The 25,398-nt window shown below is 41.7% G+C and overlaps 1 protein-coding gene across 3 annotated transcripts; it reads right to left on the reverse strand.

Moving 5' to 3' along the window:
* Positions 1–782: 782 nt before the first annotated feature.
* zzz3 (zinc finger, ZZ-type containing 3) lies at positions 783–24,080 on the reverse strand. Of its 3 annotated transcripts, none has more exons than XM_087811332.1 (12): positions 24,002–24,080; positions 12,654–14,442; positions 9,263–9,401; positions 7,522–7,669; positions 6,410–6,522; positions 6,223–6,294; positions 5,590–5,691; positions 5,038–5,133; positions 4,270–4,419; positions 2,242–2,376; positions 2,063–2,163; positions 783–1,987 (listed from the first exon to the last, which is right to left on the reverse strand). In XM_087811332.1, exons 2-12 carry the CDS (start codon positions 14,375–14,377, stop codon positions 1,843–1,845), a joined length of 2,925 nt encoding a protein of 974 aa, XP_087667458.1. In that variant the 5' UTR covers positions 14,378–14,442; positions 24,002–24,080; the 3' UTR covers positions 783–1,842. The 3 variants fall into 3 exon arrangements, with proteins under 3 accessions (XP_087667458.1, XP_087667456.1, XP_087667457.1); XM_087811330.1 differs by having other exon boundaries at positions 4,270–4,422; XM_087811331.1 differs by having other exon boundaries at positions 4,270–4,422; positions 24,015–24,072.
* Positions 24,081–25,398: the final 1,318 nt, after the last annotated feature.

The raw sequence follows: 25,398 nt of genomic DNA on the forward strand, positions 1-25,398 counted from the left end.
TTTGACAGCGCCATCTGCTGGAGGACAGCGGTAGCACAACACAAACCGTTCACCATGTTTAGTAATATTTGTAAAGCTTTTCTAGACCAGGGTCACAAGGCACTTAAACAGCTTCATTTGTGAAGAGGATAATAAACAAGATTCTACAAAGTACTTTAGATAAACTTTCCAACCTCGGATATCAATCAATTATGACCAGGTGTCAGTTTTCTACCACATTTTTAATGTTTATTTGATTTGAGAAACTATAGTTTAGATTCTAAACTTAATATGAATTTGGTTAATTTACGATAAAAGAATAAAACACAAAATATTACGTACATTTTCACCCTCAACGCAGCTAACACTCTTAGCCACGAGCTAAGCTAGCATGTTTAGCATTCCGTTTTAAAATGTTTTTCACTTTACGTCATTAAACTGTAGGAACTTGCCTGCTTGAGACCTTGGCTCAAGTGTTACTGTTTAGCCAGAAAATGCAAGTGTATGTGGGTCAGTAAATCTGTAGGACAAACATGAGTTTTACACAATTTTTCGTCATTTGAATTTAAAGCTTGAATAAACATTTTTAAAAAAACTTGAGATACCTACAGTGAGGCAAACGATGCATTCAGGGAACCTCGTAGTTTTGTCAAAACACTAACAAAAAGTGTGTTTATACGATGTTCATATTTCTGGATACTTTTACAGAACTGTGGGAATTTCTTTTTCCCAAGCGTCACAAGCGTCGAGGAGCGCAACACTGACACCTACTGGCGGAATGAAATAACGAGCAGAGGCAGATGTATAAACACTATTTTCACATACTTTTATTTCCACGGTTCTCCTCTAGCTTTTTTACATCGTTTTTACATAAGAACAGACTGTTATACACAGATATTGAAGCAGGGGGCAGGGGGGGGAGTTAGAGGGGGAGACGGGGATGAAGGGGGGAGACGAAAACCATACAAAATGGCGTCTACTCAAGCACAACAAAATCTATAAAACTGTGAGCTGTTCCACGGTGGAGGCGCCGACCTCAAATGATTTCTTAAATAGGTTAATAAAAATACAATCTTCTTAGAAACGGACCTGCTCGGCGCTAAATGAAAGACGTTCTAGCGGCGGCGGCGGCGGCGGGAGGCCGGGGGGGCGGTGGAGGAACACAAGTTAAAAATGGCACACAGCAACAGGCGCTGGTTACGGTTTCACCACAGACCGGGGACGAGACGAGGGGAGGTTCTGCTCCGGGTGCTGTAGTGTGTCATGATTCACAGGTGGGTGAGGAGGTTCTGAAATGTGGCGAGTGGAGAGCAGCTTGGTGTGGAGGTCGAGGGGGTGGGTGAAGAGGGGTCGGGGGTCGGGGGGGTCCGTGAGTTGGCGGAACAGTCAGAAATCCAAATTCAGCGTCGAGTCCACCATCGCTGACGCGCATAAATACTCCGTCTACACAAACCTAGCTAACGTTTGTCACTCTTGCATAACACTTAGACCACATTCACACACGCACACACACACACACACACGACCACGTCTCAGTCAGTGATCGACACACCAGTAGGTGGCGCTCTGTCAGACTGAGCTTCAGTTCTCCAGCAGCGTCAGACGAAGTCGCGGCGCTCCGGGAATGTCGCGATACCGTCCGACTTTTTATTTTCTTTTGAAAAAAAAAAAAAAGGACCTTCTGTGGCTGCGTGGAACGACCCGGCCCACCACACGTTGAGGGGGGGGGGGGTGCGGTTCTGACTCGAGCCCCTCCACCCGACCGTCCGCTTACCTGGCAGGCGGTGGAGGAGTTCTGGTGGGGAGACATGGGCGCCATGCACAGAGCGGCCACTGGGGGGAGTCCTGGAGCTGCTGACTCTGTCATCTGTTGGCCGGGAAGTAGTTGGGGTCCAGGTAGTTGTAGCTTGTGCTCTGAGGCAGACAGTAGTCCCGGTCCAGGAAGGAGTCCGGCCGATACATGGGCTCCAGGTGGTGGCTGGGCGTGTGCGTCTCGGTCTTCAGCAGGCTGGCGAGCAGAGAACAGACGCTGACGACCTCGGTTTTAAAGATCTCACGGTGACTTTTCCGACGGACGACTCACCAGTCGGAGCAGTTGGAGCAGAAGTCCACAGAGTTGTCGGGGGGGCAGTCCTGACAGTGCCACCGGACCCCTGTGATGGGCTCCACGCCGCAGACGTCGCACTGCAGAGAAGGAGGAGGAGAGAGTGAGACGTTCAGGTCGAAGACATCACGCAGGAGGATCCTTCGGAGGCGCCGGACCTTGAAGCCGAGGTGTCTCATGCCCGACGAGTCCTCCTGGATCTCGTGGAGCTTCTGCTTCTTCAGCCGCTTCAGCTCCAGGAGCTCCTTGTACTCCGGGAGGTTCTTCAACTCCGCCGGGATCCCCTCCTCGTCCTGGACCACAGGAGACAATAAACAGAGAAATTCAACTCATTTATCAAAACTTAATTTAAAACATCAGTCATTTTAAAAAACATTGAGTACTTTTTTGAACAGTGAAATCCGACAATGACTGAGGACGAGAGGATACAGTGAGTCCAGCAGCTTTTAAAGCTGATGTTTAGACATATTTTGGTTTGAAAACAAATGAAAGCAGTTATGACTTCGTCAATAGTCATGTGGTCTGTAAATACTACAACACCAAGCACTCAAGACAATACTACACATATATACTTGTTACTACAGTATCACAACACCAGAGTCAAGTACTGGACAATACTACACATATATCCTTCTTACTACACTATAACAACACCAGAGTCAAGTACTGGACAATACTACACATATATACTTGTTACTACACTATCATAACACCAGAGTCAAGTACTCGACAATACTACACATATATACTTGTTACTATAGTATCAAAACACCAGAGTCAAGTACTGGACAATACTACACATATATACTTGTTACTACAGTATCAGAACACCAGAGTCAAGTACTGGACAATACTACACATATATACTTGTTACTACAGTATCAGAACACCAGAGTCAAGTACTGGACAATACTACACATATATACTTGTTACTACAGTATCAGAACACCAGAGTCAAGTACTGGACAATACTACACATATATACTTGTTACTACACCAGAGTCAAGTACTGGACAATACTACACATATATACTTGTTACTACACTATCACAACACCAGAGTCAAGTACTGGACAATACTACACATATATACTTGTTACTACAGTATCACAACACCAGAGTCAAGTACTGGACAATACTACACATATATACTTGTTACTACACTATCACAACACCAGAGTCAAGTACTGGACAATACTACACATATATACTTGTTACTACAGTATCACAACACCAGAGTCAAGTACTGGACAATACTACACATATATACTTTTTACTACACTATCACAACACCAGAGTCAAGTACTGGACAATACTACACATATATACTTGTTACTACAGTATCACAACACCAGAGTCAAGTACTGGACAATACTACACATATATACTTGTTACTACACTATCACAACACCAGAGTCAAGTACTGGACAATACTACACATATATACTTGTTACTACAGTATCACAACACCAGAGTCAAGTACTGGACAATACTACACATATATACTTGTTACTACAGTATCACAACACCAGAGTCAAGTACTCGACAATACTACACATGTAAACTTGTTACTACAGTATCACTATATATTGTATCGTTGACCTTGTATCGTATTCTTCAGATTCTTTGCCAATATAAACCGCTGGTGTTGACAAGAAAACTGTCACAAATGTTTCCCCGAGACGTTAAATCTGAACATTCTTGACAGTAAAAGTTTCTGCTCCTGTCCTCCCAGCACCGACATCGATCCAAACTCGTCGTGCAAACACACGAACAGACTAATAAAAAAAAAGTTGAGTTTTAACAACCGAGCCGCTCGATGTCTCGCCGGAAAAGGTCGTCGCCTTCAGAGAAAATGTCAAGGCGGCTGCGAGAAAAACACCTTTTCCTTCGGCGAACGTGCCGCAGAGACGAGGCAGCAGCTGGATTTCTGAGCGACAGAGACTCGTTGCATCAGAGCTTCTGAGGAGGAACCCTGGCGTCACACGAGGCGCACTGGAAGCTCATTTAAAGATACGACGAGAGACACCTGCGGGCGTCTCTTTAAAGGTCAGATGTGAAAGAGCCAGAGACGAAGTTTCTTCATCTTCTTCGCTTTTACTTCAAGTTGCATCAGATTTGCTACATCGTGTGACGCCCACTTTTAAAGGGGGACTCGAGGAGGGTCTCTAGGGGGATCAGACTGACCGACTCTTCTGCCGAAGGGTCCTGCAGGCCGCCGAAGTACGCCGAGCGCTCGTCGTCGTCGTCCATGAAGACGGGAGGCTCGTAGGAGGTCAGGAAGGTGGACGGCCGGTACAGGTGCTTGTTCAGGTGGTGCTGCCGCTTGCCGGAGGGCTGCTGAGCACAGGAGACGCAGAGACCCTCAGTGAGATGTTTGCTCAAGTTTCTTATAGTAAGATAATCCTTGTTGCTTTCCACAAAATGTCGTCAAATTAGTAAGTAAACAGTAGAAAAAGACTTTAAAAAATATAGAGCATATATTGAAAAAATGAACACAAGAAAACATTAATAGTAAGTAAGTAAGTAATTTGTATTTATAAAGCACTTTTCCAGACCAGGGTCACAAAGCGCTTAAACAATCAAAACAATATTCAATAAAATATATACTTTAAAGGTCAAAATAACACTGAGAACAAACACAGAAGTCTCAGAGAATAAAGGAAAAGCCTGAACAAATAAAAATGTCTTAAGAAGTTTCTTGAAGGAGTCAGTAAAAGTATTAAAATCTAATCAAAACGCTAAACCTTGAATTATACATTTCACATTCTAATAGAAGTTTAAAACTTCTTTACGGTAAATATTTATTTATTTTATAATTGATTAATATTCATAACAGAATCATCAGATACATTTTCAAAAGTTTGAAAACTGAACGTGCAACAAAGACCTTTGCAGCGAAAGATAAACACGCGAAGCAAGAACTACATCATCGAGTCAAACGATCAGACGTACCTTCTTAGTGTACATGCAGAGGTTGGGGGTTCTGCCGGGCACAGGGATGCCAGCTTTGGTCAGCTTGATGAAGTACTTCTGAACTCTGCTGGCCACCTGGAAGCAGGAATCAGAACCATGATGTGGTGAAGTTACACATAATAAGACATCGAACGGATCTCCACAGGCAGGTCACACCACATGTTCTAACATCATTCCAGGTGAGATCCTGGTCCAGAGGAAACAGGAACATCCTCCACGGAGAGACACGTGAAGGAGTCGGAGCTCGATTGTTAACGCTCGCCTTGAGGGATTATTTCCAGCAGGAAATGAAATATGTGGATGAATTGTGTCCAACATTCCTGGAATTCCTAAAACTATTGGGATTATTATTTTCTTTTCTTAAGTAAAAGTTCTCAAACAAGTGAAGCTTCATTTATGGGTTGAGTGAGGTGACCGAGAGCAAGACGAGGGAACTGGACGAGCCAGGCGTGATGAGAAAAACGAGTGAACTGACCCGTCAGAAACTACTTCTCTTCGTCTACTCAAACTCTCACGCTCTCGTCTGCTCACCTGCTTCGCCGTCCGGTTGCCGAGTTCGTCCGCGATCTTCTGCCATCGTCTCGACTCGATTTCTTCAGGAGGAAACTTGAGGAGAAGCTGCTCCAGTTTTTTCTACGAGAACAAACAAAAATTACCTATATGTTCACTTGTGACCTCATTATTTATTGTCTAATTTCACACTGAACTATTTCATAATTTGAATACTGGAAAAGCGCTATATAAATGAATATTACTTGCTTACTTACCATTACAATTTAAATCAATATATTTAATTCATTAATTATAACCTCTTGCTCACTTTAGTATAATTTCTATTATATTTAATTAACCTTATTTTACATTTTTATTTAATTTCATTCCTTCCATTGTGTAATGTCAACACCACAAATATTTCCTGTTATAACACTGGATATAACAATTCTGTTTACATACAAAATACATTTCCTGGTTTTATTTTACTTTTTTATGGCTGTATAATTGTAATAAATAATTGTTTCTATGTCCCATTTTCTTGAAATCTATTCTAAAATCCTTTAACACGCCATTAAATTAGGGAAAAACGCGGCTTCAACTTTAACATTTTCCAAAACGAAAGCTTGAGAAAGTGTGATTTCCAACAGCGATGAAACCAGAAGCACCGACCTGTTCCTCGACGCTCCACAGCTGGTTGAACGTGTCCGGCTTGCTGGCGTGACAGATCCTCCCCCGGATCATCTGTTGGAGACACGAGACGTCAAGACTCGAGCGGCAGATCGAGAGGAGAGGTCAGCGGAGTGGACGTCGAGACGCCCGGATGAGCACGGGACGCCGATTTTTCTGGAGGACGTACCTGCGATTGCATGCCGTTCTCCGGGGCGTCGCTCGTGGGCAGCGAGGAGTACATGGAGGACGACTCGCACTCCTTCTTGGGCTCCAGGGGACTTTTGGGTCGATCGGGCAAACCTGCCGGGGGACATGAGAGTCAAGTCTTATTATGAGTCCTGTTACCTGCATCGGTGTCGCCTATTCAGTCTATCACAAACACAACAAGACCACCTTGAGACTCATTAACACCTGGAGAACTGACGCACAAACATACTGACGTGTGACTGTGCAGAAGAAAAACAAACTAAAAAACCTCATCTAACTTCTAAAGTTTGAGGTAATAAAGCAATAAAACGACATCTTAGCTTCAATAATCACCACAAACACAAGTGTCTGCCTTGAGCTCGAATCAAACCAAGAGGATAAAAGTGTTAAATCAAAGTTAAATCAGCATGAACATGTTAGCAAGTTGTCATGAGCCTGAAATGCAGAGATTTAAAGCCATTCAAGTCAGAGACAAATCCTTGAAAAGCTTCCTGTATCCAGACGGTGATCCAGATTTTAAAAAACGAATCTAATCACTCATTAATTGACATCTTTAATAAATCCTGAAAATCCTTCCACAACGAGTCAACTAGTTTCCAAACAAAGCAGTGAAAACACAACCATAAGAGACTGACGCCAAAACAGCAGCTCCACCAACAGGGGGCAGCAGAAACACCGAATCAAAGACAGAGCCATCAGAATAAAAAAACAAACGAGCAAAGACAGACGCAAACACACTATTATTTCATGACATCAGCAACACAAGCGCACACACAGACGGTGAATAAAGACGGGCTTAACGACACACACACATACACACATTGACACACAAACAAAAGCAGAAAATATAAGAGAAAGAGTGACACATTCAAACTGCTACTGTTGTGTTGGTGACTTGACAACAACTCTCATATACAGTAGACCGACACGCACACAATACACTTTTGACACAGAACACACACACACACTCCATATGTGGCATCAGCAACTCTGCATCGCACACACAAAAAACACACTTTTGTCCGAGCGACCGACGACGACAACAACAACGACGACCACGCACACAAATAAACTGAAGTGAACTCAACGCACCTTTGTCGAAGATCAGCTTCAGCCTCCTGGTGTTTCGCTTTTTATCGGAAAACTCTCGCTCGAAGTCTCCCAGGCCAGACGTGTACTGCTCCCACGAAATGTCAGGGAGCTGCACGACTCGCTGAGGGCACGGCAGGCCCAGGTCCACCTGACAGGACGATTCAAACATCAGGTTCCATTTCCAGTGAGTCATTTGTTTGACAAAAGTCTTCCAGACACGGTTTAATCTTCAATGTTTGGGACAAATTGGAAACAGTCTTTTAAACAGAACCATCTTTTTTTTCCTGAACGAGGTCGAGTCGTCACACGTGCGCCTTAAAAACCTTGTGCGAGCAGCTGTTCCCGGTCAGATACGAAAACAAACGCCAAGCCGGGCCATAAACACTTTCCCTGTTCGGAATGTTGAACACGAGTGTCATCCAAGCCAGGAAGCTCGTCGGGCTACGGATCATATCCACCATGTTCATTCACTATCAGACACATTTTCACGTGTACTTTTAAAACTAAATATACTACTAAGACATGTGCATGTTTGATTAAAAGGCCCCACATAATTCCAAGATAGTATGTTATGTAATATTTTTGATTCACTCACAGCTGGGAACAACATCCCTCATCTGATGGTCTCTGAATGAAAAGGTGTGAGTAACAGGTTTGACCATCGATTTATTTTGTTATGTAGAATATGGGACAAAAGAAAAAAACACATTAAAAATGTTTCCAGTTTAACAACTGGTTCTCTTGGCAGGATACTAGAGCTTGAAGGTTTAAAATAAAATGAATAATAAATCAGGAATCCTCATATTAAATCTTAAAATAAACACAAACATGTATGCTGTGCAGCTCTTGTTCTTTTAGGTTCAATATTGTATGTGTAACAAAATCAAATGAATACATAAAAAAAAAAAAAAATTTTAAAAATAAATCACAATCTGCGGAACCCTCGATCTATCACCTTCACAGTACTTCAAATTAATATATATTGTAGATGCTGTCGTGCACAAATCACCGTCAACCTTACTTATGGTGCCAACAAAACAGTAAACTTCCATCTGCTCTACTTAGTGACAGCTGACTGGTTGCTGCAGTACTTTGTCTAAATTATACGTCCATGTTTAAATGTCAGACGTGATTGGCAGCTGTGACTTTGTTGGCTGGGCGGCAAAGCGTTGCGAAAGCTGCTCAGTTCACCGCTACCAGCAATGTTGAGTTTTCAAGTTCAAATGAATGTTGTTAAACAAGTTTTGGGAATTTAACCAATGAAAAATTAAAGGGTCACTAACCACCCCTCCCCCAATAAACAATGGACTAACGTGAAGTGTGAAGGAAGACAGACCCAGAAAACCTCTGGTTGGCATCTCCCTTTAAGGCAGGGGTCTCCAATCTTCTTTTTTTTCCACAGACGACATTTATATAGGTATCAATAAAGTTTTTTATCCATCTATCTATATAAAAACATTTCATGTAGCACTTGTGTTTCACTAATTTTTAACTACTTTAAAAGGTCTATTTTGAGAGTAAAATGACTGAAACAAACGTCTTGACATGTAAAGAATCACATGCTAATATTACTTAAAGTACCTTTTTTTCTAAATATAAACATTTTAGTCAGTATTAATAAATAGAAAAGTCTTTTTATTTATTTCATGCGTGACCCACACACACACAGACACAAGTATGTGTCCCTGGACTGGGCACCAATTTTAAGGGGTGTTTTTAACAAGAAGGTATATTTTTCTACCTGTTCCTGCAGCTTCTCCACGAAGCAGATGGGGTCCAACAGCGCCTCTCTCTGATGGCGTGCCAGCGTCTCCAGGTCCAGGATGGCCCGGGCTCGCTGGGCCTCCAGGACGCCGATGGTCTGCAGCAGCCGCTGGTAGCTGAAGACAGAGAGAGAGAGAGACAGCTTGCGTTACTCGACCTGACACTCGGGAGAGGAGGCATCAAATTTTCAGACCCGGACATGTATTATTGAAGCACAATAGCAGAGGAACTATTGAGTCGCAGCAGGTTCGCTATTTGTAGAAATATGGACTGTTTGGATACTTTCTGTGTCGCCGGGATCTTACAGGAGGAACTAGCGGTTCTTAAGGAGCCGTCAGTGTGACGGGAGTTTGACCTTTTCCTCTCGCACCCACCGGCCTGACCGCGGAACTGAGCTGTCAGTGACTAAGTGTGCCACTGAGTCAGCGGGCTGCAGTTCCGCGGGACCGTGACGGCGCCGTTTACAACACGGACGCAGGTGCTCGCCGAGGCGGATCAATCTTCGCTAACAGGACTCGAATCTACAGCTCGCCGCAGCCCGTGAACAAGTCACTAGACTCTGATGTTTGACTATGACGGAGACTTTTTTTTGAAGCCACTGAAAATGCGCGGTCATGCCTCTCCGAATAGACCCGTATCGATCCGAGGGTCAAAAAATATGTCTCGTCAGCCGAATCAAACCTTGGCACGTTACCGGATATTTGTTTTTCCCTGCGATACGAGACTGAAACTCAATTCTGATGATCTCATACTGGAGCTGATCTCATTTCTCACCCGCATGCACTTGTGTACGACTAAGAAAACGACTTCATGTTGTGCATCACAGTCCCAGGATTGTTTAAAACTCTTCACTGTCATCACTCTTAATTTATTTAAAGGCCGTAATGACAGTTTGCTCAGTAGTTTCTGTGGCCGTGCAGGTTTTTTAGAGCCTGATACTCGACTAGAAATGTGTCAAATTTAAGGCAAAACAGGCCTTTTTTATGTAGTAGATTCTAATGGTATGGAAATATGTATGTAATGTATACTACGCCACTTGATTATATACACAACAAAACATTCATACAACCACAAATCAATCTCTATGCAGATGATATTCTAAACTACATTTGATACTCGCAACACTTTTCAAACCTACTATTGACATCTATAGACCTTGTAGTGTTTTGGATATAATGCAGGTTCGCAGGATAAAAGTAGGAGTTGGCGCAAAAATCTTTAAAGCAAAAAAAGTAAACCAGATAATCTCAAAGTCCACGTCAATGTTGTTTCCCGCCCAGATTACAGTCTTAAATTTCACTGGTTGCCTTTTTCTTTCCTCGAGTACAGATGCGTAATATTAAAAATATAGACGGGAAACTCCCTAACGCACAAAGAAAACTGATGCGGGAGGGAAGTCAAAGAAAAAGTAGGGGATGAGGATGAATGTTTGTACTTCAAAGGGCTTTACGTTAAAATGAGCCCCATTAATTACAGACTATGTCCCGCTATTAAAGTGACAAAGTGTTTCAATAATGTACTTTTTTGTGCCGACTGTTTTATCTACTCTAAATGTTCTATATTTTTCATTTATGTGAACGTTTGACATTATCTAAACTTTAATTCAGTCCATTCTAAACTAACAAAAGTATATTATTAAACGATATTCTGTAATAAGTTAGGCTCTATGAGAAGTTAACAAGGATTTTTTTTACATGAATGAAATAAAAAAATGTAAAAATAAATTAAAAGTTGCATATTTGCATTAAAAGTACAGAGAGATGAGTGGAAATGATTCATTAAATCTCTCTCAGACAAATATAACAGATCTTTTTTTTACACAAATTGGTTTCATAAATGTGCATTAAAAATACTGCCCAACAAAAAAAAACATCTAAATGCATTAGTTCCTAAATATTTGACGGGTAAGTTAGTCAGAAATCTGTTTTCGTGAAACCCTGGAGTCCCGAGGGATTGGAGAAAATGGAGGCCAAACAAATGGAACGGATGAATAATGAACATAATCAAGGGTAAAAAAAAACAAAGACATTGTAATATAGATGTGACACAGAGTGACACGTTAAATTTCAAACGTACAAAACGACTCCCAGTAATGAACCTTCAAAGACAAAACATCATTAAAGCAACAAAGCAAATCACCTCTTCTCACTGGGACTCAGAAAAGCTATTTCGATGTGTCAAATCCAAACGCACAAAAGTACTTGTTGTTCAAAACTGCTTTCTGGCTTCAGCTAATCTTTTTTTTTAATTTTTTATTCCCGATAACATCAGAAACAGTTTAGTCCAATCTTAGTTTTCTCTGCGGCTATTTTGACAGAAATGTAAGCTGCTTTCGCCTTTCAATAATATGATTGAAAACATGTTTTTATTGTGAATTAAAAACAACCTCATGGTTTAAAATATGCTCGAAGCATCAAGGATCAGGGTTGCACACACTAGCAAATAAATGTTTTTGTAATTCAGCCAATATATTCCCTTTGAGAGTTACATTTCGGTTCTCCTGTTTATTTTTGTTTAATTACTTTAAGGGTTATCATTATTTGTCGCCATGCTTACGTAAAAAAAGCAGGTAAAGTTTTCGACATCTAATTTTCAATAGTGATCAACACACAGCGTTTTTCAAATCACAACTCAAACGCACACAATCCAAACATGGATTCATGCAACTCGTCTCATTCCTAAATAGCTACGTTATGTTGACTTTTATGGATTGTTTATCCAAGGCCGTTGGGTTTTTATCTCGTTTCTTTTCTACCGGATCCTGGACCTCAACTGTTTAATAACCATCATTGTCTTATATATATATATTTTTTAACAACCTAAAATAAGTATATTTAATTCTAAACTCTTACCGATTTGAGTAAAGAAACACATTTTAAATTAGCAATACACAGAACGTAGAGCAAACTAAATAGCAGTATAAATTAAATGTTTTAAAGACTAATAAACCATCTCAAAATGGTCAAGTAGTCGCCAGCAAACTCTTTTTTTTTAGGTCAAGGTTTCAAACCCTGAGGCTCAACAAAAGTAAAAACCATCCATTTATCCGTTTACTCCGTACAAACCTCAAACCCACTGAGCCAAAGATGAAACGTTCTGGTCACTGTTATCTACAAGGCAGAATTACTTTATCAGGTTTGTCTATGAAAAATGGATTATTTAGTCAAGGTCTTTTTTCGCCTTTTAAATGTTTTCAGAATGACCTGTTTTTGTACAAAAAAAACTGTCATCATGATTATGAAGTTCACTGATGATGATCTAAACCTGCTGAAGCTCAACTATACATTGAATTCATATAAAACGGTCAAAACAGGCCTCTACGTTACCGTGACACTAATACCAGACGAGAACAGCAAGTGTGCACGTACTCTTTGTTGTGTTTAAGAGCCAGGTGATCGGACTCAAAGTAATACACGTCCGGCTCCTCCTCCTCTTCTTCTTCTTCCTCTTCCTCCTCCTCCTCCTCATCCTCATCTTCCTCCTCTTCTTCCTCCTCCTCCACCGCCTGACTCTGCGTTTGCTCCATCAGGTTTTCCTCCGTCATCCCTACGACGGGACTCGAAACCGCGACGTCGTGCACATCTCCGGGATTCACCGAACAAGCGTCCTCGCTGGGGGGGTCTAAAGAGTCTAGGGGAGCTGGCACCTCCACCATGGGGCACTCCTCCTCCGAACCCACCACCATGTCCCCGCCATCTCTCAGGGGACCGTTGTCGGTGGGCGGAGAGCCCGGCTTGGAGGAGGACGACTTGCCGCCCGAGGCCACTCTGCGGGGGGACGTTCGCAGGGTGTACCTGTGTTCGTAGAGCTCCGTGAAAGAGGGCGACGTACAGGACGCGGAGTTGTTGCAGGCCGACTCTGTGGGGGAGGGCGAGGGCGCCAAAGGGGGTGAGATTTCTCCTGAGTTGTTGTCGATTGGACTATTGTTCGTGTGGATGCCGCTGGCGGCAGATTCCTGTAGAAGTGATTGTGATTCGCCGTTGGCGTCACCGTCAGTCACCTGCTCCTCGTGGACCAGACACAGAGTGTCGCCCACCACGTCCACCTCCACCTCCTCCACCTCCTGCTCCTTGGCCACTATCAAGTCCGGGACAGGGTCGTCGGGGAAAAGGGAGGCTGGCGGTTTCCCCGAGCCGGAGGCCTCCGTCGGGACGTGGTCGGAGTTCGTACAAGGCACGGCAGGGTCAGGGAATGAGGGGGGGCCCGACTGACTACCATTGAGCAGCAACGAGAAATTATTAGCACAGGGGGGATTTGCAACTGGCTCTTCGTCCAGTGTGCCAGGTTCATCAGCTTTACTGTCTTTAAGTCCATTGGAGGCCTTGTGAGAGTGCAGGGGCTGGACTGCCCCGTCACGCCCCTCGAGACCGTCGTCCGCCTTCGGACCCGTTTGCTGGCGGTCCTCCTTCTCGAGTACGGGCAAGGCGGCCGCTACGCTAGCAGAGTTTTGGCTGGGATGTCCTTCAAGGTGGTCCACGACGGGCTCTTGGTCAGAAATCGAAGCGGTGGGTTTGAGGGGACTTGCTTCCTCCTCGTGTCCCTGAGACTCTCCGGAGCGGGAGCAACGCTTGGCCCTTTTGATTTGAGGAGAGGTATCCGGCACCCCCTTCCCTCGATCACAGTTCTCCAACCTCTCATTGTCTTTTTCCAAACAGGTGGCGGCCCGCTTCCTGGGGCCGGTCCACTGCTCCGGCTCCGAGGCGTTGGAGTCGCTCAACTTTCCGTCCAGCGAGGGCTGCTGCTGCTGACCGTCCTGCTGTCCGGCGCTCTGAGATTCCTGTCGTCTGTCCTGCTGGGTGTCTTCGTGTTTTTTCTCCCCCGGCTTCGACTCCTGCCTGGGGTCCTGACAGGACTCCTGCTTAGTGTCCTGCTTCGCCTCCTGCTTGGAGGAGTCCTGTCTGGACCCCGACCGGGCATCCTGCTTCGACTCCTGCTTCTTCTTGGGCGAGCGGGCCCGAGGCAGCGGCGACACCGGGGTGTCGTCCTGCTGGGCGATGCTGCGGTTCCTGAGGGTTCGACCACAAAAGTTTTCGTCCAATCCATTGAGTCCCACTGATGACCTTGTGACACGCGAGGATCGGGACGCGGCCATACTACGGCGGGTGCCTACAGTCTCCTCATCCTGGCGCTCTCTCTTCTGCAGCAGAAAACAGGCACCTGGAATAAAAAAATAAAAAAAACACACATCAGATCAACTGGACATCGCTTCGATAATGGAGATGATGGCTCCAGTTTAAAGCTCGAAGAGCGGGGAATTAGTTAAACACTGATGGTTTCTCTCCGCGAATGAGTTATTGATTTCCCTTGTCACTGTATCCAAGCAACGCCTTCGGGAGAACAAGTCGTCTGATTTCAGGTCCGTACAGAAAAGAAGAACTATTGGAAAGGGATCAAGATCTTATCGTGTTTGTGACTCTCTAGACTTTCAAATCAATCCCAAATGTGGCATATGTTGAACGTCTCGCACACAGCAGTGCGACATGAGGAAGAAGAGTAGATGAATGATAAGCTATCTTTACTGCATGAATGTTTCCCACCTTTCAGGTGATGCATCAAACTATGCCCTTGCCATATTATATCATATTTTAACATTTTGGCCAGTTTAAAACAAGCAAATCTTTCATCCATTTTTACCAGACAAACCACAAATTCAAACATTTTACACATGTAGTTCCTACTTACTTGTATGGATTTAAGGCACTAATATTTCAATTAATTTAAATGTTTTTAATGTTGAGGGAAGGGGAGTGAGTGACACAGTCATGAACATTTTAATATTATTTGAATATTGAAAAAGATATTAGTTGTGTTTTTTTATGGTATCCAGTTTTAAACGCTAGAACTCCAATACATCTATCTACTTGTATAACTTGCACCAGAGCTAATATATTGACCTCCTTAAACCAACAAAATACTTTGTTTGACGCAGTAAACATCCAAAAACTTCAAAACTTCAAAAAATGTGTAGGCACTTTGAATAAATATTTGACTATGTTAATCTTTAAAAGAAATGTAGTTCAATTACTGTACTGTAATAAAAATGTAAAAGATGGTGAATAGTGTCAAATGTGCATCGTTGTGAACTCATGTCCAGCACTTTGCCTTTTAGATAAGCCTTAGAATTACGCCAATAAAATCATATAACAACATTTATATTATATACCTACGAATGCTCCTTCCATGATGCAACACTAATAGACTCTGGGACTCATATTTTCCTCGTGCTAGCAGATTGTTTAATTCTGAGTTTGGGGGCGTGGAGTAAAAAGATGAGTCTATTCTATGTAAATCTTTGATATATGTTCTTTATCTTTAGACTTAGATTGTGTAATCGTGCACGTTCTCTTTATACAAACTGTGTTCTTGTTCTAATTTTTTTATGAATTTATCGTCTGTGTTGCTGTGTGCTGACTGGAAAAAGAAATTCCCGAAGGTATTATTGAGGGATCAATAGTTTATCTATCTATATCTAATAATAATAATCTCTATTTGCACTTGATGGAGTCTACGGACTCTTTCAAGAAACATCTTAAGACGTATTTATTTGTTCAGGCTTTTTCTTGATTTTCTCCTGTGTTTGTCTCAGTATTATCTTGACCTTTAAGGTATATATTTTATTGAATATTGTTTTGATTGTTTAAGCGCTTTGTGACCCTGGTCTGGAAAAGCGCTATATAAATACAAATTACTTACTTACACGTACACACACATATATATATATATATATATATATCAAAGACACTACATCGATCCATCCATCTATGTTCGAAAGAAATATTCAATAAAGCAAAGTTTTACGACAACAAAATTGAACATTTATAGCAGAAGACAACATAATGACAAACACAAACCCCTTCAAAACTATTGGAAGCGTATTTCAAATATGTTTTCCACTTCAAAAGAAACATACATCTGGGAAATAAAGAGAGAGAATAAAAAAAAAGGAAGAGTCTAGTGGAGCTCTTCAGACAGTCGATAAGGGGTTCAAGATGGCGCTCGGGGACTTCGGGGTTGTGAGTAGGAATAACTTAATTACAAGAACAGGACGACTCATTAACCTCATTATGCTCCTGACTATGGATGAATCCCCGGAGCTCACCCAGAGGGATCATTACATACATGGAGGCTGTGAGAAACTGGAGGGTTGTGGACGAGCGATGGGATTGTCGGGGCCGTCGACGAGTAGGTGTGATGCTAAAATAAAAGCTGTAATTATCACATTAAAGGCTTGCACGGGGACACGGCAGTGGAAGAAGAGCCCAAAGCTGCTGCAACAAAGGAAACATGCGAATAATACAGTGGTTCATGCATTTCTAATTCCAACTGCGCTTTGTTTTATTTCTTATTTAAAACTATGAATTATAAACCGACTGAAAATGACACTCCAGATGCAGATGTGTACTTGATAAATGTTTCAATATGTAATTTATGTAGCGTTGAACTTTGTTTTAAGAACAGGGGGCGGGAAAAAAAAAAAGAAAGACAAACAAGAGTTCCTCCTCTGACAGCGAAGACTCCAACTAATAAATCAACCGAGGACAAACACGTGACGCTGGTATAGGTCATTTTAAAGTGAGGGATGATCTCACTCGTGTCCTTTGTGGACAAAAAGAAAGAAATCGCTTCCACGAGCAGCAGTGACACAGTGTCCATGTACGTTCCTCTCGAGCGCAGTGATCGCGAGTCTGAACGGACAAAACAAACAGAGATGTCTGGGGACGCCGTTCTTTTCCCGTCCCACCGAGACAAATGAGTTCTTCGAGTGTTCCTTGGAAGCGTGGGACCAGGGAGTTGTTATACATTCTTTTTAGCCAGACAGGAAATTAATCACAGATTTCATTTCAGCGACACAATCAAAAGAACTATAATTGGGTTTCGACCATTTACTTTTCCTGGTTTCGAGTGCGCGGCGGCTTCTACGGCGTCTCCTCCCAGTCTAAAATATGTATTTTCCAGTCATGTTAAACTCAGTCTCATCGTTTAACTAGAGACGTCTTTATCTCAAAATAATTTGGAAACATTGAACAATGAACGTATCGTGAGGGACACCTGGATTTGAGGTGGGCGACATCCATGTTTTTGATGATAAATCAATCTCATGATATTCAATTTAAATAAAACAATCTTGAAGGAAAAAAAATAAACCTTTTAAGCTTTATAGCCACAGAGAAGACGTCCATTTAACTATTGGACAGTGATGGTTTAAGACAGCTTATCTACATCCTCGATCCCTTATGTTGGCATTACGTTTCATGGGTATTTTAACATTCGTTTTTTAACTATCGTTTCTATAATGTAATTTGCATAAAGCAAAGAACTATATCAAGTTAACGATGGGTTTACGTTGGCTGCAGCCGTCGTATCAAACTGCTTAATGGGAAACATTATCATTTGTGTTGCAACCTCAATTTATTAGACTAGCGGGATGAATTTAACTGCCTTGTCCGCAGCTTTGATTTACGATAAACCTGCGATCGTCATTTTAGATCATGTCACAGATATCTCTGTATATTATCTACTATAATTAGGCTCCGTCCTAGTGGTACCATGAACATGGTGACGGACAGAACGGAGAATAAAATGCTATACCTGGTACAATATTCACAACTTCCGGCTGCATGGACGATCGCTCACGCCGAGCAAAGGCACCCGAGACAGCCATTGGGATTCGTCCATGCATAAAATAAGAAAGAAGTCAAGAGAAGCTAAGAAACGAGACAGCAGGTTATTCAGATGAAGAGCTCCCTGGACCCCGGTAAAAAAACAACAACCATCAAATCAACTTGTCTGACTGTAGAGTAGAAAAACAAGTCCTAAAAAAAGTGATTGTCGAGGACATTTATTACCCCATATCGGTCTTTTTGAATGTCACATTTGCATAATGAGACCCGTTAGATCATTTTAACGGATCAAACATGACCTTGTTTCGACGATGCATTTAATTTGCCTTGTAAGTTGGAATGAGGGCCTCGGAATAAAGCAACACCTACGGAAAGGTTTACTAGGACCGTCACACACAGCTCATGAAGTTGATGGTCCAAAACTACCCACACAGTAATCCCCGATTTTATTATACACCAGGTAGAAAGTAAAGACTCGAGTCAGCTTGATTCTCTCACGGTGCTATAGTTGTTGGGAGTTTTCGTCGATTTTTAACAGTCCTCAAAGGTCAGGAAACAGTTGTGCGCTTCCCACTTATTAGTACTACAATAGATATTTACAGCCTTTTAAAAGCGGCTGGTCCTCCAACGTTTTTGGCCTTCTTTTAGCACTTTTTCCGAATCCGTCATGGCCAAAAAAAGATGCTAGCACTGAAAAGTCCAAGCAAGCATGTTAATATTTGTGTCAAAGTACAGATTGGAATCCAGTACGGTCTGGAGTTCTACTATTACGGATTGGAATTCCAATCTGTCCTAGGAGGATTCCAGATTCTACTAGTGAATTCCGATCTCTAATAGAAAAGATTGGAATCCTACTACTGTATTGGGATCTGAATATTGGACCAATGGGAATTCTACCAGGACAATATCCAATTCTAAGGTTCAGGGTTTGATTACGAATTTCTTCTATTAGAATTGGAGGTTGTCCTGGTAGAATTCCCATTGGTCCTAGGACAGATTGGAATTCCAATATTCAGATCCAAATACAGTAGTAGGATTCCAATCTCTCCAAGTAGAGATTGGAATTCCCTAGTAGAATCTGGAATCCTCCTAGGACAGATTGGAATTCCAATCTGTCCTAGTAGGATTACAGATACTACTGGGTTCGAAACTGTACCGTGACAAATATATATATATCATATATAAATACTCAGACAAAGTAAGATCACTCCCGTATATTCATTGTTACACAAAAGAAGCTACACACACCTTCAACGACGACTTGTGTCAACGATAGCGTCAGCTGCAGGATTACATATTCATAGAAGTTAACCGCAAGTATTTTCATTAAGCCGAGTTATTGTTGCAAATTCAGCCGCGCTCACAGCAGGGGAAAGTTTCCAGCTTGGCAGTTGAGGGCAAGATTTTCAGCTTTCCAAGCTGCCATTTTTTCCATCTCGTTCAAGCCACTAGTATTTACACACCATCCCGCGAGAGGAATAAAGTGTGTCCATCTATCTACATACACCCATAACAAATGAGAATTTATAGAGACACAAAGGAATGTTGAGCACACGAGTGAAAATTTGAAGAAAATAGTATCTTAAGTCTCAATGGTCTGAAGCTCATGTGACAGACGTGTACTCGCTTATGATAAGCTCAACTCAAATAAGTCGAACCTGAGGAAGCATCAACATGCTAATGCTGCAAATATGTGTTCAAACAACACGCATCCTTGTTTGTCATTTCGTCCTCAAACGTTTGCTCTTTCAAATGCAAAACTACACTTTAATGAAATATCCGTTTGTAGATCAACGCGATAAGTGTTCGATCGCTCGATACAACTTCAACATTTGAAGGTGCTGGTCACACATTTGAGAATATTACAAAATGTTAACTAGAGAATGTGTGCCATTGTTTGCAACATTCATCAGGATGTGACTCATGACACAGGAGACGCATTAATATTTGACATCGATATCACTTGGGAAAAAAAGTCTTGCAGACATTTTTAGCCCCTGAACTTTGATTTTGTAAGCAAGTAAGTAATTTATATCTGTAGATCGCTTTTCCAGACCAGGGTCACAAAGCGCTTAAACAAACAAAACAATACCCAATAAAATAAATACTTAAAAGGTCAAGACAACACTGAGACAAACACAGGAGTCTCAGAGAATCAAGGAAAAGCACAAATAAAAATGTCTTAAGGTGTTTCTTGAAGGAGTCAGTAGACTTCTAACACATTGGGAGATGAAGCTCGTTCCAAAGCTTAGGAGCAACCGCCTGGAAGGATTTCTCTCCTCTGGTCCTGAACCGTGTTCAGGAACCATCAGTAGATTTTGATCCACAGACCTCAGAGCCCGAGCTGGGGTGTAAGGCTGGATAAGATCACTGATGAAAGCTCTGACCATGAATAGATCTGTAAGTAAGAACCAGAATTTTAAAGTTGATTCTGAAAGAAACTGTCAGCCAGTGAAGAGTTTTAAGGATCGGAGAAATGTGAGTTCTTCTACTAGAGCGGGTCAGATTTCTCGCTGCAGATTTTTGTATCAACTACAGGCGAGACAGATCCTTCTTGTTAAGACATGAAAACAAACTGTTGCAATAGTCCAGACGAGAACGCATGGATTACAAGCTCCAGATCATGCTGTGACAACATTTTCCTAAGTATATTCTTCCATGTTATTGCTGAGCCTTTAAAAGCCCAGAATAAAAACAACTATAAATTGTACATCATATATTGTATCTATATATACAGTATATTGTTCTATTCTATGTTAGTCTTTGTATCCTTTGTCTTTGATCTATGTTCTTTATCTTTAGACTTAGATTGTATCATCTTGTTCTCTCCCTTTATTTCTCTTTGTTCTTGTTCTTATATTTTTATGAATAATTGCTGTATTGCTGTGGCTAATTGGAAAAAAAACAATTTCCCGAAGGAGACCTCCTGATGGATCAATAAAGTTCTACCTAACCTAACCTACATACAGATATCAAAATTGAAAGTATTTTATCACCAAGAGTATCTAAAACACAGTAACTGCACAGTACAGGGTGAGAGTATTAAAAATACAACTCATGTGAGAACCTTAGAGAAGAAGCGGTGACATCTAGTAAGATTCATGGACAACCGACACTGGATTATTATCTGTCAAACTGCTTATGGGAACCTTGACCTAGATAAACACTGAAAATTGTACGTCTTGATATAAAAATCCAAGTTCTTTCACGCTGTAGAGATTTCTATCAGCACAGAAACCGCGGTGAATAATTTAGTTCTACAATTGATGCAACTCTTTTTTTTTTAGCCGTTTAAGAATTTTTGCTCTAATAATGAGACAAATGTGTAACTCTGAAGTTTTCACAGCCTTGAACTAAATTCACCATTAACCAAAGGACGACGGGGACAAGAGGAGACGGCAGTTCGCCAGGAGGAAATTATTTTCCATTCTCCGCTTGTGGAGCTCATGTACAGTTTAGAAAAAGCTCGGTTTGAAACCCACAACCCACTGTGACTGAAGAGATTACACTGTTGCATCCTTTTCTTTTATTAAAGTTAACATGTGTTAATGAGAGAGCACCGGCGGAGACGGAGCCATGTGAGGCTGGAATGTGTATTAGGAGCTACTTCCTGTAACTAAATGAAGCATGTAAGGCTGAAGGACGCGTTTACTATGTTGCCAGTCAGTGACATCAATCATTTATTGTGCCATAAGTACTGCTGCACCTGAGGCCATGAGATAAGAATACAAAAATACTGTACATTGTCTTCATACCACTGTCAAATATTTACTCGTCATGACAGGGAGTCACTTACAGTGATAGTTTAGCCAAAATTAACATTTCACCCATTTTCTACTCAGTCTCATGTAGGGGCAGAAAGAAGATTAAAAGTAATCAGTTTATTTGGAGTCACAAGGGATTTTTGTGAAGTCCATATAATAGATACATAAACTTTAGAATAGTCTCACATTTCTTTGTCCAAAAAACATCCAAACTCCTCCGGACTGCTCACCTGTAATGGTCTTGTTATATTGAAATCCTGACGTGATAAATTGTAAAAGACATCTAATAATACAAGCCATATAAACCCGAAATACTCAGATATATATCGCGATCGCTTTCAGTATGAAATGTATGAGCTCTGGAAGCACTCGCTGTATTACCCGGAATACTTCAGGTTTATATTGCCTGTTATTATTTAAACGTCTGGCATAAACAAGCTTAAAATATAGACTTATTTAATTTTTTACGGAACAATTCTTCCCATCAAGGCTTCAATACAAGAGGTACGTTATAGACGAGCAGTATATTTGGATGTTTTAAGTGTGTAATTTTTGGACGAAGATGAAGACGAAAACCACTGAGAAAAATTTGCTTCATTAAATTGTATGTTCATTTTTTGTCTACAACTCTAAAAAGGAACAGATTACTCCGAAAATAATCCCAACCCATAGTCGACATGAGTAGAAATTGAGTTTGTATTTTGGCCGAACAAACCCTTTTAAAATATAGACTTGTTACATATTTTTCGGAACAATTTTTCACGTCAGGATTTCAATACAAAAGTCCACGGTTCTTGAGATAAAGAATACAAAAATAATGTTCATTTTCTTGTCACGACAGGTACAAACTCCTCCATTCTACCCGCCTTTAGTTTCCTCCCGATATTGAAATCCCATCTTGAGAATCTGTTCTGAAAAATAATTCAACAACTCTATATTTTAAGCTTGTTTGTAGCGGAAGCTCCCAGTGTCCCAGAGCTTGTGCGAAATTCCGCTACAAATTCCCTCTCCAGAGGGATTTATAAAGTCTACAAACAAGTTTAAAATATAGACTTTTAGAATCTTTTTCTAATGCTGATGCTTCAATACAAGAGGAACGCTACGGACATTGGATGTTTTCTATTGCGTCTTTTTGGACGGAGAAAAGAGATCCCTGAATTCTAGTTCACAGAAATCTTCTGCAACTCCAAAAAAAAAGAACACAGATTACTCCGAAAAGTATCCGACCCCTCGGCGGACACGAGTAGGAAATGAGTAAAATTTTGGGGTCGAAACTATCACTTAAACCAGCAACAGATCAGATGTTTGGATTAAAAGAAACTCTGGTGAGACTTGAGGGGGGAAACAAAATGTTCACATACACCTGCCAAGTGTGAGGATATCTGACAGCTTGACAAGTGTGTGTGTGTGTTACTCTGGACAAACCTGATGATTTGTCGTTAAACACTTGCTCAAAGGCCCTACTGGCAATAACATCTACCATTAGGTGCACATACCGCTGAGGATGGTTCGAATCCCAACATGGCAACGGCGTCAACGAGTTAACATTCCCCGCCGTGTCTCCCACACACACACACACACACACACACACACACACACACACACACCGCTATCTAACACCACTACACGATTAAGCAAGTTTAAACCCGGTGTGTGTGTTTAAACAGTGTAAGCTAGCAGAGCTAACTTAGCTCCGGAGCTAAATATAAAACATTAAACGCCTCTTGAGCTGCAGACTGTTGCACCCATTTAAATTCCCCCCCACATTACACGCTCCACATGTTACCGAGGAAAAAGTACAACCACAAAAACTACGACGAGGAACACGGACCCACCCGCCAAACCTTTGTTCGAAAACACCGCTTGACCAAGCGTTAGCTCCGGCCACTTGTTATCGAGTATCGTGGCGATGTAGCTTTAGCTCCCACTTAGCATCGGTTGTGAGCTACATGCTAACTAGCTTAAACCCTCCACCACCACTACTCCAAAAACAAGCCTTGGACTTGAGTAAATAATAACGGATATAATTCGTATATGTTTTGTTTTAAATAAATTAAGAATATCGGTGTTTGCGTCGTTTAAAAACGTGTATTCCTGGAGCTGAACAGTGCGGGTTCTCGTTAGCGGCTAATGCTAAGCTACAGCAGCCTGATTGTTCCACGCAGAGAAGTTTGCCTGTGGATTCGTTTACCGGCCAATAATGCGGCTCCCGGGCAGCCTGGCAGACTCGCACCCGCGGGTGTCGGGGCGTCGAGACCCCGCACGCGCACACGACCACGGTATTCGGTTAAATGCCCCGGAGTAGTTTTTTAAAAGGGTTTTTCGACGTACCTCACTTCCGTACATTTGCAGCACGTTCAGCCGCAGCCATGTTTTCAGCCCAGGCAGCTGGTCGGGTGTGTTGAGCCGGCGGAGCTGCTGCTCTGAGCCCCGCGACTGGGGCTGCCTTTCTAATCCTGGTCACTCTCACTGGAGGATCCACTTGGATGAGGAACATCTCGGGACTTTTTTTTTTCCATGAGGAGACTGAAGAGTTTAGCCTCGATAAAGAAGAGAAAACTAACAAGAGAGCCGGGTCTGACCCGTGGTCTCCACCTACTCTACTCCGAGTTCAGATGCCAGAGCTCTTCCTTCCTTCCACAATTATATATGAAATAACCCTAAAAATGATCCGTTTCTTCCCAATAACTAGGGCTGGAGTAATAAAAATGTTTCTTTTTAATATAATGTATTGATTTTAAACAGCAAAGTATCAACTTTTTTTAAATTTCAAATATATATATTTTTTAATTATAGTTCTTTAATGATTTATGTCAATAAAGTGTGTGTAAAATAAAGTTTTTTGTGTGTTGCAAATACATTTCAGCAGCTATAGGAGACAACCTTACTGAGGACCAGAGGATACAGTGGATTCCACTGCGGTTAAAGCTGGTGTTTGGACATATTTTTGGTTTTCAAAACACATGAAAGCAGTTACGACTGAGGACGAGAGGATACAGTGAGTCTAGCAGCTTTTAAAGCTGATGTTTTGACACATTTAAAAAAAATTTAAAAAAAATGAAAGCAGTTACGACTGAGGACTAGAGGATACAGTGACTCCAGCAGCTTTTAAAGCTGGTGTTTGGACATATTTTTGGTTTTCAAAACAAATGAAAGCAGTTACGACTGAGGACGAGAGGATACAGTGAGTCTAGCAGCTTTTAAAGCTGATGTTTTGACATATTTAAAAAAAATAAAAATAAAATGAAAGCAGTTACGACTGAGGACAAGAGGATACAGTGAGTTCAGCAGCTTTTAAAGCTGACGTTTGGACATATTTTTGGTTTTCAAAACAAATGAAAGCAGTTACGACTTCGTCAAGAGTCATGTGGTCTGTAAATTGTAGCAACACCGGAGTCAAATACTTGACAATACTACAAATATATCGTATCGTTGCCCCTGTATCGGGATACATATTGTAGCGCCAATACACGCTACATATTAATAACCCATTTGGTGGCCTAATTTCAAGGATGATTTTCCACAAACTATGAATGAAAATGAGGGGAATTGATGGATAAAAAAAACGTATCGTAATGAGAGAGTTAAGTTAAGTCCTGTCTCAGGCTTTTAACATTGAGTGTCTCGACTGAAAAGCAGGCGTTCAGGAAGTCGGTGTTTTTCCTGCGACCATTGTGTAAACACAACACAACTCCCGAGTCCGACCACAAAATCAAGAACACGCAGCA

This window comes from Callionymus lyra, chromosome 16 (assembly GCF_982586985.1).
Source record: "Callionymus lyra chromosome 16, fCalLyr1.hap1.1, whole genome shotgun sequence".
Taxonomy (NCBI): Eukaryota; Metazoa; Chordata; class Actinopteri; order Syngnathiformes; family Callionymidae; genus Callionymus; species Callionymus lyra.